General features: G+C 48.3%; 1 protein-coding gene across 3 annotated transcripts; it reads right to left on the bottom strand.

Annotated features, from left to right (window-relative positions):
- Nucleotides 1-581: 581 nt before the first annotated feature.
- Nucleotides 582-8,345, bottom strand: FAM210B (family with sequence similarity 210 member B). 3 transcript variants are annotated; one of them, XM_045528865.1, is made up of 4 exons: nucleotides 8,095-8,293; nucleotides 7,911-7,982; nucleotides 2,798-2,973; nucleotides 582-2,617 (listed from the first exon to the last, which is right to left on the bottom strand). In XM_045528865.1, the coding sequence occupies exons 1-4, from the start codon at nucleotides 8,281-8,283 to the stop codon at nucleotides 2,401-2,403; spliced, it is 654 nt and encodes a 217-aa protein (XP_045384821.1). In that variant the 5' UTR covers nucleotides 8,284-8,293; the 3' UTR covers nucleotides 582-2,400. The 3 variants fall into 3 exon arrangements, with proteins under 3 accessions (XP_045384821.1, XP_045384822.1, XP_045384823.1); XM_045528866.1 differs by lacking the exon at nucleotides 7,911-7,982 and having other exon boundaries at nucleotides 8,095-8,345; XM_045528867.1 differs by lacking the exons at nucleotides 7,911-7,982; nucleotides 8,095-8,293 and adding an exon at nucleotides 6,868-7,901.
- Between the last annotated feature and the right edge of the window lie 3,299 nt (nucleotides 8,346-11,644).

Here is an 11,644-nt window from a genome sequence, read left to right as displayed (position 1 = left end):
CTCCTAGTAGGTAAAGTTACATGTGTTTATAGCTGCCAAAGATACGGTGAGCCTGACAGTGATGAAGGGAAGGTGGAAGGGTTGAACTTAGAACTAGTAGAGAAATATGCTTTTGTGCAAGAAACTAGGTATCAGATACGTCAATAAAGTGGCCAGTATAAACTTCCATGTCTAAGTGACAAAGTATAGAAACTTAAACATGACAGTAAAACTGATGTGGTCAATTAGGCCCTTTGGGACAAACGAGCTTTTGATTCCACAGTCTTGTGCTGAATAAACTTTTTACCTTTCCAAAGTAATAATTTCATGTCCTATCCACCCAACCTATACGTAATACAATGTGACTAACTTCTCTAGTGATACTATCTAGACTTGGGACATTTCCCCAGACAGAAACCCACTCGAGCAAAGAAAAAGCTCATTGTAGTAGCACATTAACACACTGGTCACACATAGTACTGCTTCAAAATCGGCAACGATCATGGCTTACCGGAAATAGAATAAAAAGTTCATAAACTTCAAAGAGTTTCATAGAATTTAAGTTGCTCACTTTGTCAGATAAAAAAAATTAGAGGAACGGCTTGCATTTTAAAAATCAGTTTTATTTCCCTAGTTACATAAAAACAATGTAAACAAGCAATCTGTACATCCTGCTGGTGAATTCACACAATGCTTTAGTTCCCTGATCTTTTGACCTCCTCATCCCCTCCAGTTCTTTTCTGTTTTGACCACTGGCCACAGAAATGGAGTGGGCTTGGGGCTTAGAGAGCAGAATGGCTGTTTGGTATATTAGTTTTATTGCTTGCCCTTTTAGCCCACTCCTGTTACTCTTAGCACAAAGTTTTAAGCCCTTGAATCTGCAGGAGGCACTCTGAGCATTTTTGCATAGGCATCACTGGGGGTCTGAGTGGGAGACTGGTACAGAAGGTGGCTGGGGAGCTGAAGCCAACGAATCACTTTAAACAAAAGATGAGATAAAAATGCTCTGTCCAGTCCACACGAGGAATTTCCTAATGCTGGTATGGGGCATCTCAGCTATGGGGAAGTTCTTGGAATTAGGTCCTAGAAAGACAGTTTCAGCTTTAAACCAGTAAAATCTTTTGGCAATGGGCTAACTGCTTTAAAAATAAAAATACGATTCTATGTTAAAGACCTTGCAAGTGGAGAGCCTGTCCCACAAAGATTCTTTGAGATGACTGACGTGGGTAACTGGGCTAACTAGGGAACTGTCAATGGCCAAATGTCACTAAAGCCAGAATGGTCAGTTAGTAGTCACTTTAGTTTTCCAAGTATCACAAATGTAACTTTAAACCAAGGAACTGGGAGCCAGATGGATTTACAGATAAATGCAACTCAACCACCCAGCTGGGCAGACTGGTTGGCTCGGTTCCCAGAGTGCCGAGCGAGGCCTGCATCAGAGCAGGGCTGAGGGAAGTCCTACATCGTGCTGGGCCGACCGGGTGGGACACATAACAAGTGCTACTAATTTTCCTTTTCATGTACATAACTTTAACTTAAAATATAAGCAGAGACGATGTAAACATCATGACAGTTCTGGAATGTCTGACGTTTGAGATACAGAGAGTTAAGCAAAGATTGTCTAAGAGAAGCAAGGATCGTCTTAGCTTTCTATGTATGGTAAATTCCTCTGTGAATATGGGCTTCAGCAGCCAAGTGATGCCACTGCTCCTGGGTGCAAGGTTTCCACATTTTACCTAAACAGAGGAAAATGTCCCTGACCTACTTTAATGAAATTTCAAAAAACCACCTGAGATAGGCCCCATCATGTCCAGACTGGAAAGTGTTTTGGGATCAATGAAACATACCAGAAATACTTGTTTTTCTTTCCCTGAAACAAGTGTAATGAATGTCAAAGCAATGATGCTAATTCTGATTGTGATTACACATTAAGTTTTGCTTCATTAATTGTTGCACTGGCAGCTGTTTTGCAGAATATTGCATATTAAACGGTGAGCAGCTGACAATGGAGGAAGGGGAATTTAAAAGGCCAGCTAAATTAATCATTTTTGAGAATTTGAGCAAAGATTAACCCCCTGGAGCTTTTGCAGACAGATCCTCTCCAAAGTTCTTCCAGAGGGAACATCCTGTAGTCTGTTTTGAGATGTTAACTCATTTGTGATGTCTTGCTGACATTTTAGATTATGTATACAAGCCCTGTGATGAATAGCATTAACAAAATTTATGTAGCAGAAAAATTTATAATTATTGAAATGCCTGATTTTTGCTCGTAAAGGTAAAAATTTATCTATGAAAACACAGCAGTTAGCTCTCTGCTTCCCCTCACTCTCCTGAAGAAACCTTACAACCCTAAAGCCAAAACAGGTAAAAATTGTGTAATTTAAAACAAACTGGTTTCAGGGCCTACAACTGAAGAGTTCATCAAGGTTTTGCAACTGGAGGTTTAAAAAATCCCACTTTTCGAAAATATCTGACAATCAAGGGCACAGAGACTAAGGTAATGCTGATTCTCACGGGTGCAAACAGCTTGTGGATCGCATAGGCCACCACGAAGGTGCTTGTGCCTGCTGCTACTTTTGATGGTACCAGCGACTCTTTAAATCCAAGTTTAAGCAGGACTGCAGACATGTCCACACCGCTAGGGGGGAAAGACACAAAGAAAATAATTATTATAGTAATGAATTAAATGAAGCAATTGATTTGGCCGTAAGGTTTACAGTATTTTAAAAAAAATGTAATAGATGTAGCCGAATGAATAAAAAAGTCTTATAAAACAAGTTCTTAATCCCATCAAAACAAATGCTGTCAAAAATCTCACCTTGAAACAACCATGTAAAATATGCTCAAGGAGATTAATGAGATCCCGATGTGCACTGACACGGCAACAGCACCATATTCTTGAAAGACCTTTTTCAGCTGCTGTGTCTTGCTTTGCTTTTTCTCCTCTGTGCTGCTGACGCTGCTGCCCATGGTCTCAGTGCCTCTGCTGGGGTCCTGTGCACAAACCAGAGAAGGGAGAGACACCCAAGGGCAGAAGCAGGGTGTCAGTGGGCTCACTCTCTTTCCTATCTGAAGAGAGATCAGTGACCTCTTTCTTACTCAGGGAGCTGAGTTTAACGCCAGTTTAGTCACTACGTGTAACGAAAGGCTTGGAACTAGGTATGGCCGGCACAGTGACGGCCCCGAAGATGTCCTGATCCCCAGAACCTGTGGATATGTTACTTTACGTGGCAAAAGGACTTTGCAGATGTGATTAAGGATCCTCAGATGGGGAGAGTCTCTTGGATCATCTGGGTGGGACCACTGTAATCACAAAGTTCCTCGGCGGTGAAAAGAGGGAGGCAGGAGAGTGAGCATCAGAGACGGAGATGGCATCACAGAAGCAGAGTCTGAGATTTGAAGATGCTGTGCTACTGGCTACGGAGGAGTGGCTGAGCCAAGGAATGCAGGTGGCAGGAAGTGGATCCTCCCCAGGAGCCAGCCTCCAGACAGAACCAGCCCCACTGACACCTGGGCTTTATTTAGTGCATTAAGACACGTTTTGGACTTGTCACTCCAGAACTGTAAGATAATGTGTATTGTTTTAAGCCACCTGTTTGTGGGCATCTGTCATGGCAGTACTAGTAACAAACTCTAGGGCTCACATACTTGGGGACAACAATGACACTTTATGGACCACTTTCTGAGCCAGGCTGTCCTCCGATGCTTTCTCTCCATCTGCCATCTCCTTTCATCCTCATGGCAACCTCTGAGGTTGCCCCTGTTGTCTGCCTCGCCTTACGGAGGAGCAACACCGGTTTGGGGAGGTCAAGTAACGGCCCCAAGGTCACCAAGAGCCCATCCACGTCCACAGTCTCAGCACACAGCACCCATGCTCGATGCCACAGAGAAAGGACAGTGGGCACAAAATAGAGCGGGTCAAAAGCTATGGGATATTTATTTCCAGAATCAAGGTTTACACCTGAGATCTGACACTGACAAAGGGAGGACTGACTCTTGGACAATACACTGACCAGATGCACAGAAATAATTCATGCATGTGGCGTCTGCTAACATTCACTGAGCACCTACCATGCCTGGAATGTTTGGGAGAAACAAAAAAAGCCAACAACACTCGGATTAGGGAAAAAATCCTTCTCAGTAAGAGAGCACTTTGAGATTTCTGTAATGACAGTCTTCAGTTTGTCCCGGCAGGTGCACATCTGGCTCTAAGTTACTCTAGTTATTGACTCTGTGGCTGGACCGCTGCTTGCATGTATTTTTAGAGGCAGCATTTTTCGAAAGACTTGAGGAAAACCGTCAGTGTCCTCATGATAGGTCCCTTCTCCTGAGCCAGGAGCTGGGCTTACACTTTAAAGGTGCCATTTCATAAAAGCCCTTAAGACCCTGTGACTTGGGAACCACTGTCGCTCCCATTTTGACAGATGGGAGGCTGAGGTTCAGAGGGGAGTGACATGCTGACTGGCAGTTAGGACTGGTGACAGGGCTAGTCACCACCAGGCCACACTGCCTCTCTGACACTCAGCATGTTCCCCTTCCTGTCCTGCAAGAGTGATTATTCCTCAAGGAAGACCCTCGCCCAGAACTTCCAGACCCTGGGGGGGGGGGGAGGAAGACTCACCAGCCTCCTCCTCTTAGGCACACGAGGCCTCCCCTTTCCTCTGCCGCCCCCGGCCAGAAGGCTGCTGAGTGCGGGTTCTTTCTGATAAACAGGCCCCCGCCCACGTCTCATCTGCAGGGAGGTACTGATAGGACAGCCACCCGCCCACCCTCATAGGGCCAAGCACGGTTCTGAGGCCCCTTTCATGTCCCCCCTTGACACATGGCCCAACTGAACTTAATTAGCCTGACTCTGCATAGCTGTCGCTGCCAAGGGCCCTTTTCTTCACATCCTCCATTTTGGCAAAAGACCTTTTGGCCAAGGAAAAATACAAAGGCGGCCAGACTTCCAGCTACAGAATGAGCAGCATCTACTGCAAGACTGTGGTAGGAAGAAAACACTCAGACACAGCCGGCAATCTCTGTTAGCTGGCACCACAGTTAGTTTCTAACATTCTACAGAACACTTGGTTACTTGGGCACTTTTCTTCCTTTTATTTTGGTAAAAAGAACTATCTTTAACCACCGTGAGCCATGCCTTTGTCTTCCTAACCCTTGAAGAGACTAAGGAAGCGAAAATAAAGGAACTTATGAGGGTGTGACTTGCAAGCAGCGGAAAATTTTCAGACGTGCATTTCTTCATGAAATATTACCTTAAATACCTGCGATGTGCTAGGCACCGCCCTGGACGCATTAGATGTCCCCTGAGTGTCTGTACTCAAAGTGCTTTCGAGAGTGTGTGTGTGTGTGTGTGTGTGTGTGTGTGTGAGAGAGAGAGAGAGAGAGAGAGAGAGAGAGAGAGAGAGAGAGGGAGAGAGAGACGCCCCCTGTGCTCTTCCCTAATACCTAATAAAGTACAAAAAGCTCTAATAGAGGAGGGGCAGGAAGGTTTGAAGAATGAGTCAAAGACCTCGTCCACAATTGATCACATTGTTTGGACTGACACCTGCTTTCATTCAACTGATAAATAATATTAATAACAACACTATATTGTGTTTACTATGTACCAGGCACACTGTTCAGAGTACTGGGAAAATGTTAATTCATATAATTCTCCCAATCTTGTGAGATAGGTACTACATTCACCCCCACTTAATAGAAAAGGATCCTAAAAGCCCAGAGAGGTTGTGTAACTTACCAAGGATCACACAGGGATAACTGTCAGAGCTGGGATCCACACTTGCTGAGCCTGGTTCCAAGGCCTTTGTCTACTATGCTACGTTCCTTGCTCAGCCAGGAGTGTCTACTCTGTGCCAGGCACTGCTCTAAATGTAGGGGACACAGCAATGAACCAAAATTACACAACCCCACCCTCAAGGAGCCTATGGTCTTGTAGGAGAAACAGAAATAAACAGAACAACAAGAATAAAGGTAAAATAAACAGAAAGGTAAAATATAAGGGCTGCTACTTGTGACAAGTGCCATGGAGAAACACCAAGGAGGGGAGGAAGGCAGGTAGGACCAATGGGAAGGATGCTGTAAGTTTATAGAAGGCCAGGAAGGTTCAGGAAGGTCTCCCTGAACAGGTAGCACTGGAGCCAGGACTGATGCAGATGAAAGGACATGGGGCTCAGGAGAGCATGTCATTTGCCTTAAAGTCCCCCCCCCCCCAATATGTGGCACAGGCAGGCGGCTCGGCTGGTTCACAGGACATCGAGTCATGCTAAGTGAAAAAGGCAGGTTTCTTCTGCAGCTTTTCCTCTTCCTCCCGGTTATAGGGAGACCGCCCCCCCCCAAACTCCCCTGCTGAAGGCAGAGGTGGGTGTGTCTCTCTGGCACTTGATTAACTGTCTGGCACATTTGGAGACCCCAGCTGGGTGACACTGCACTCTTGCCTCTTAATGAGGGCAGGCAGGGGAGGTGCTGGCCACTAACCAAAGCCCAGACCCTCCCTCCACCTGCTCCCAGCCCTGCTGGGGAGGTGTGTCCTCCGGGAGATGAGTGTCTTTTGTCCTAACCTCCTGTGAGGTGCTGATCCCACTTGGATTCTGCCCGTCTATCAGAGAACAGGAGAAACAAGGACAGCGCATGGGAGGGGGAAACCCTGTGACTGTATATCTTTACTGCGATTATAGTAATTGCTAACATTAATTTAGGATGCACCAGATGCCAGGTACAAACATTATCTCATTTTACACACACCCTATGAAGTGTCAATTATTAACATCCCATTTTACAGATGAGGAAACCAGACAGAGAGATGAGAGAATTTGATCAAGCCCGCAGAACTAGTAAGTAGAGACTGGAACCTGGGGAGTCTGGGACCACACTCATCACTACTGTACACACCTGCACCCGCCCGTGCCACGGCTGATGTGGCTGAGATAGTTGGTCAAGAGATCGTTCTAGATGATGAGTACAGCGAAGATCCACACCCATGGGATGGAGAGGGGTCCAGTGGAGGCAACCAAGGCCTCACTGGTGGTCAGGGAAGGCTTCCTGGAGGAAGGAACAGTTGGGCTGAGCCCTGAAGGATCACCAGGAGGCAGCCTGGTGTGTGCAGCGGGTGCTAAACTTGTGAGGACCCCAAACAGGGCTCAGGATTTATAGACACGACCTACGTGCCACCTGTCAGACGGAGAGGAGAAGGCAAGGAAGGAAGTTTCTCCATCTGCGCAGGAGGCATGGTGAGGTCTCCCACTTACTGAAAAGCTACAGAATGTTCAGGAATCGCTTGCTGGGCATGTGGCACTGCAATGAGGCCTGCATCAGCTCATGGATTTGTCCCCTAAACTCTTACCGGGAAGGTGCTATTTTTAGCCCTCTCAAAGATCAGCAAACAGGCTCGGAGGCCTTCAGTGTTTGGCCTGAGGTCGCCAGGCCAGTGAACAGAGGGGCCTTTTGGCACCCAGGCAAAGGGACTCCAGACTGCCCACTGGAAGTCCCGGCTTGTCATTCCTGCATTTCCGGACTTCCGAACTTGCTACTTTTCTTTAAAGAGACCCAGTTTACAAAAACTGATAGATTTTTTAAAAGTAAAGCTTGTATCACTGTTCTGAATGGAAACCGGTTTTCACTTGGTATTCATGAGAGAAACCAAAACGGACCCTAACTGACAACACAGCGACGCTGACGCTCCTTGCCAGCCCTCTCCTCGAGTCACATAAACGGGGACAGCAGCCGGCGCGGGGCAAGCCACGGGGCGCCCAGCTCCTCCCCCGCCCTCCAAAGGGAGCAGCACGAAGGCCACGGGAGGAAGTTCATGCGGCCCCCGCTACGGTCCTGCGGGCTACATCAAGGGCCGGCAGACGCTTCGGAAACCGGGCTCTGCCGGGGACTGTGACCTTGGGCACAGCGCCAGACTCCACGAGCCTCAGTTTCTCCACTGTTACCTGGGAGGATCGCTTCCTTGGCTTGCCGAGATGCGGGGCTTCGGGGACTCCGGAAGTGCTTGGTTCCGGCGGCTGCAAGTGCAAAGCTGCCCTTGCGGCGGAGGCGGCGCGCCCTGGCACGCACTCCGCACATCTGGGGGCTCGCGCGCCCGCCCCGGGATCCGGGTGGGGGTGGGGAGCTTACCTGGTGGCCGCGGCAGTCCCCGCGGGCAGTGCGCAGCAGCCGGACGTCTGGCCCCGGCCGAAGTAGGGCCAGGGTCGGGGGCGGCGGGGCGCAGGGGAGGGCGGCGGCGCCCAGGAGCCAGGTGGCGCGGGGCCGGACCCGGGCGCCCACCCTGCCTGCTGGACCCAGTAGCGCCAGCAGCCCGGCCATGGTGCCCTGCGAGGCGCGCGCGGAGGCTACCGCCGCGGACCCGAGAGGGAGCCGGAGGCCAGAGCGGGATGGGCGGGGCCAGAGCCGTGCGCGCCTCCCCGTCCCCGCCCCGCGGGGACCAGAGTCGCGTGCAGGGTGGGCGGGGCGGGACCCGGAGCCCGGCGCGGAGTGGGCGGGGCTGGAGAACGTGTGTTCACCCATTGGCTCACCACGAGCCCCTCCCCTCCGGGGCCGCAGTCTAGCGTGGAGTGGGCGGGACTAGAGACCCCGCCCCTCCGGCCTCGCCCACTAGCCCCGCCCCCTTGAGGTGACTCTGCGGGTCTTTGTAGGGACTGGGTTTCCAGACTATGGAGTAGTGTTAGTTGGTGGGTTGTTTTACTCTTTGAGCACAAAGGTGGGCATAGGGCTACAGCCTATGAGCTTTTCTCCATACAGAAATGGGAAAAACCTGAAAAATGTATAGATATGTTTACATGTTAGCTCAAAAGAAGAACAGAAAATACAGATTGACATTAATACATGTTTAGTTGAAAGTCCTCTAAATGACCCTCATACATTGTTGGTGTGAGTGTGAAACGGTGCAGCCACTTTGGAAAATAGTTTGGCAGTTTCTTAAAAAGTTAAACACCCACTAACCCTATAATCCAGCAACTGCAGCTTCTCTGCAGCTTCTCAAAAGAAGCAAATCCGAGCCTAGAATGTGAAGACACCAATGTTTGTAGCAATTTTATTCATATTAGTAAAAAATTAGGACTGTCCATCAACCAGGGAATGGATAGACAAACTGGGGTGCAACCCTACAATGGAATACCGTTCAGCAATGAAAAGGAATGAACTACTGAAACATGCATAGCATAAATGGATCTCAAAGCTGTTATGCCAAGTGAAAAAATCAAGGCACAAAAGTCACATATTGTATGATTCCACTTACATGAAATGCCCAGAATAGGCAAAACTATAGAGACCTAAAGCAGATTAGTTGTTGCCAGGGGCTGGGAGTGGGAGATGGGATTGACTGCTAAGGAGCAGAGGGAATGTTTTGGGGTGAGGGGAGGATCCTAAACCCAGATTGTGGGGACCGTGGCTCAGCTGTGTAACTAAAACTCATGAGACTGTACACATAAAATGGATGAATATAATGCTATGTAAATTATACCTCAATAAAGATGTTTTACAAAGTCCTCAAGATGTAATATTCTGTTAGTCAACTGCAGTTCAACTCAACCAAGCTCTTACCCAGTCATAGAAATCATATTGAACGCATGTGCATTTTGATATGTTTTTATTATATAAGATGGAGTTACAGCTCCATAAGAGGGTCTATTGGAGGTCCTAAAGGGGCCCTGGGTGGGAGTGATTCTGTTCAAGTGTCTACAAGAAGGTGAGAAAGAGTGGTGAAGAGTGCAGGCTTTCAATCAAACTGACTCTACCAGTCCGGCTGTGTGATCTGGGATTAGTTACTCAACCTCTCTGAGCCACAGTCTTTTGATCTGTAAATGAGGATAATAATAGTTTCCCTTCATGGCATCATTGGCTCAATTCTTTGACAAGGTTCTTGGAAAGGGCTTTGCTCAGTGCCTGGCACACAGAGAGGACACACATGTTAGCTATGATGTTGCAGAGGATCCGAAGCCCTCATCACCCAGAGGCCTAACAGCCATCGCAGCCCCTCGTCACGGCACTCCAGCCACATGGGGCTCCTTGCCGTATCGTACCTCAAAACTTGTGCCAGGTGTGTCATATCTCGGGACTTTGGCATCCCGTGTCCGCTCTGCCCGGAATTCTCCAAACCCACACACTCGCTCCCCTCACTTTGCTGAGGCTTCTGCAGACCCTCTCGACCCCCAGCACTCTCACTGCTCCCTGCTCCCTCATCTGGCTTATCACTGTCTGACAACATGTTGTGTATTTATTAATATTTGTTTACTGCTGGAATGTAAGCCTCACGAGGGCAAAGAATTGGCTACCTTCGTCACCCTGTACAGATTGCCGTACCTAGGACAGTGGCTGGTGCTTAGTGGGTGTCCCAGAAATATTTGTTGAATAAAGAGCTTCCTTTCCTGTTCCTTCTTCCCTACTATGTGCCTGGCACTGTGCCTGGCCTGTGGGGAGAGCACAGTGAGTGGAGGCAGCGTGTCCTTGTCCTCCAGCGAGCTGTGGGGGTTTGCTGCCTCCAGGAGCGGGGTTTGGTGTCAGATCAACGCTGGGGCAGAGGCCAGGGGCTTCCCTCGGAGGCTGGAAGGGCCAGCGAGTCCTGAGCCCCAGAGAGGCTCCAAGGCAGCTCCCAGTCGGAGCAGGCGACTTGGGGCTGGTGTGTCGAGCACACATGATGAAGCCAGTCCTGTTTCCATGCTTGCTTCGGGGGCCACAGCACCTGGAGGCCTCGGTCCATTCTGGTCCCCTCAGCGGCAGGACTCCTGTGTGGATGGATGACATTATTCCCGAGGGCCCTAGCTCCTGTTTCAAAATGACCACAACAGAGGAAAGCGCATTAAGGCAAACCAACCTTGGGCATGGCCTTGAGTCTGACTCGGGAGACAGAATAACGATGCCACCTACAACCTACATGGGACACACTTGCAGACTTTGTGGGGCTCAGCACACCATGAAAATGTGGGGTCTCTTATTCAAAAAGCAGGCAAAGGTACTAAAATATGAACCTTTTTCCTTCTTTTTGTAATCTCTCACTCTTGAGTTGTCATGGTGATTTTTACTATTTAAAAGAAAAATTAAAAAAATTAATGTATTAGGATAAATTTTACTATTCATCTTTATATTGCGCAATGTCAATTTTAAATGTACATATAACAGCATTTAATTGGCATGCTAAGTCTCCAAAATTATGTAACTTGTATTTTTTAGGTGGTGCATATGAATTTCATTCTTAGCTGAACAGTAGAATCACTGCACAACTCTTTTTGTTTAGCTTCTAGATACTTGCACGTTCTACCAACACTGTCTACCTCTGGCTTACTGGTGAGTAAGGAGGGACTGAAAGGAAAAGGAGCTCTGGGTTGTCCTATTTTTCCTTTTCTTTCTATGTCATCAATTTTTAGCATGAGTTCTTGGCTAATGTAGTTAAGAACCAGGAATAAGAAAGGATACTGTTGCCCAGGCTGGAGTGCAGTGTGTGATCACAGTTCACTGCAGCCTCAAACTCCTGGGTTTAGCTGGGACTACAGGTGTGTGCCACCACGCCTAGCTAATGTTTAAATTTCCTGTAAAAACAGAGTCTTGCCTTGTTGCCCAGGCTGGTCTTGAACTCCTGGCCTCAAGCCATCCTCCTGGCTCAACCTCCCCAAGTGCTGAGACTACAAGCGTGAACCACTGCACCCTGCCCACCTGGATTTAGAAAGAGTCT

Source organism: Lemur catta, chromosome 17 (assembly GCF_020740605.2).
Source record: "Lemur catta isolate mLemCat1 chromosome 17, mLemCat1.pri, whole genome shotgun sequence".
In the NCBI taxonomy this organism is placed as follows: domain Eukaryota; kingdom Metazoa; phylum Chordata; class Mammalia; order Primates; family Lemuridae; genus Lemur; species Lemur catta.
The sequence above is the reverse complement of the archived record's forward strand: the minus strand, read 5'-3'. Positions and strand labels throughout refer to the sequence as shown.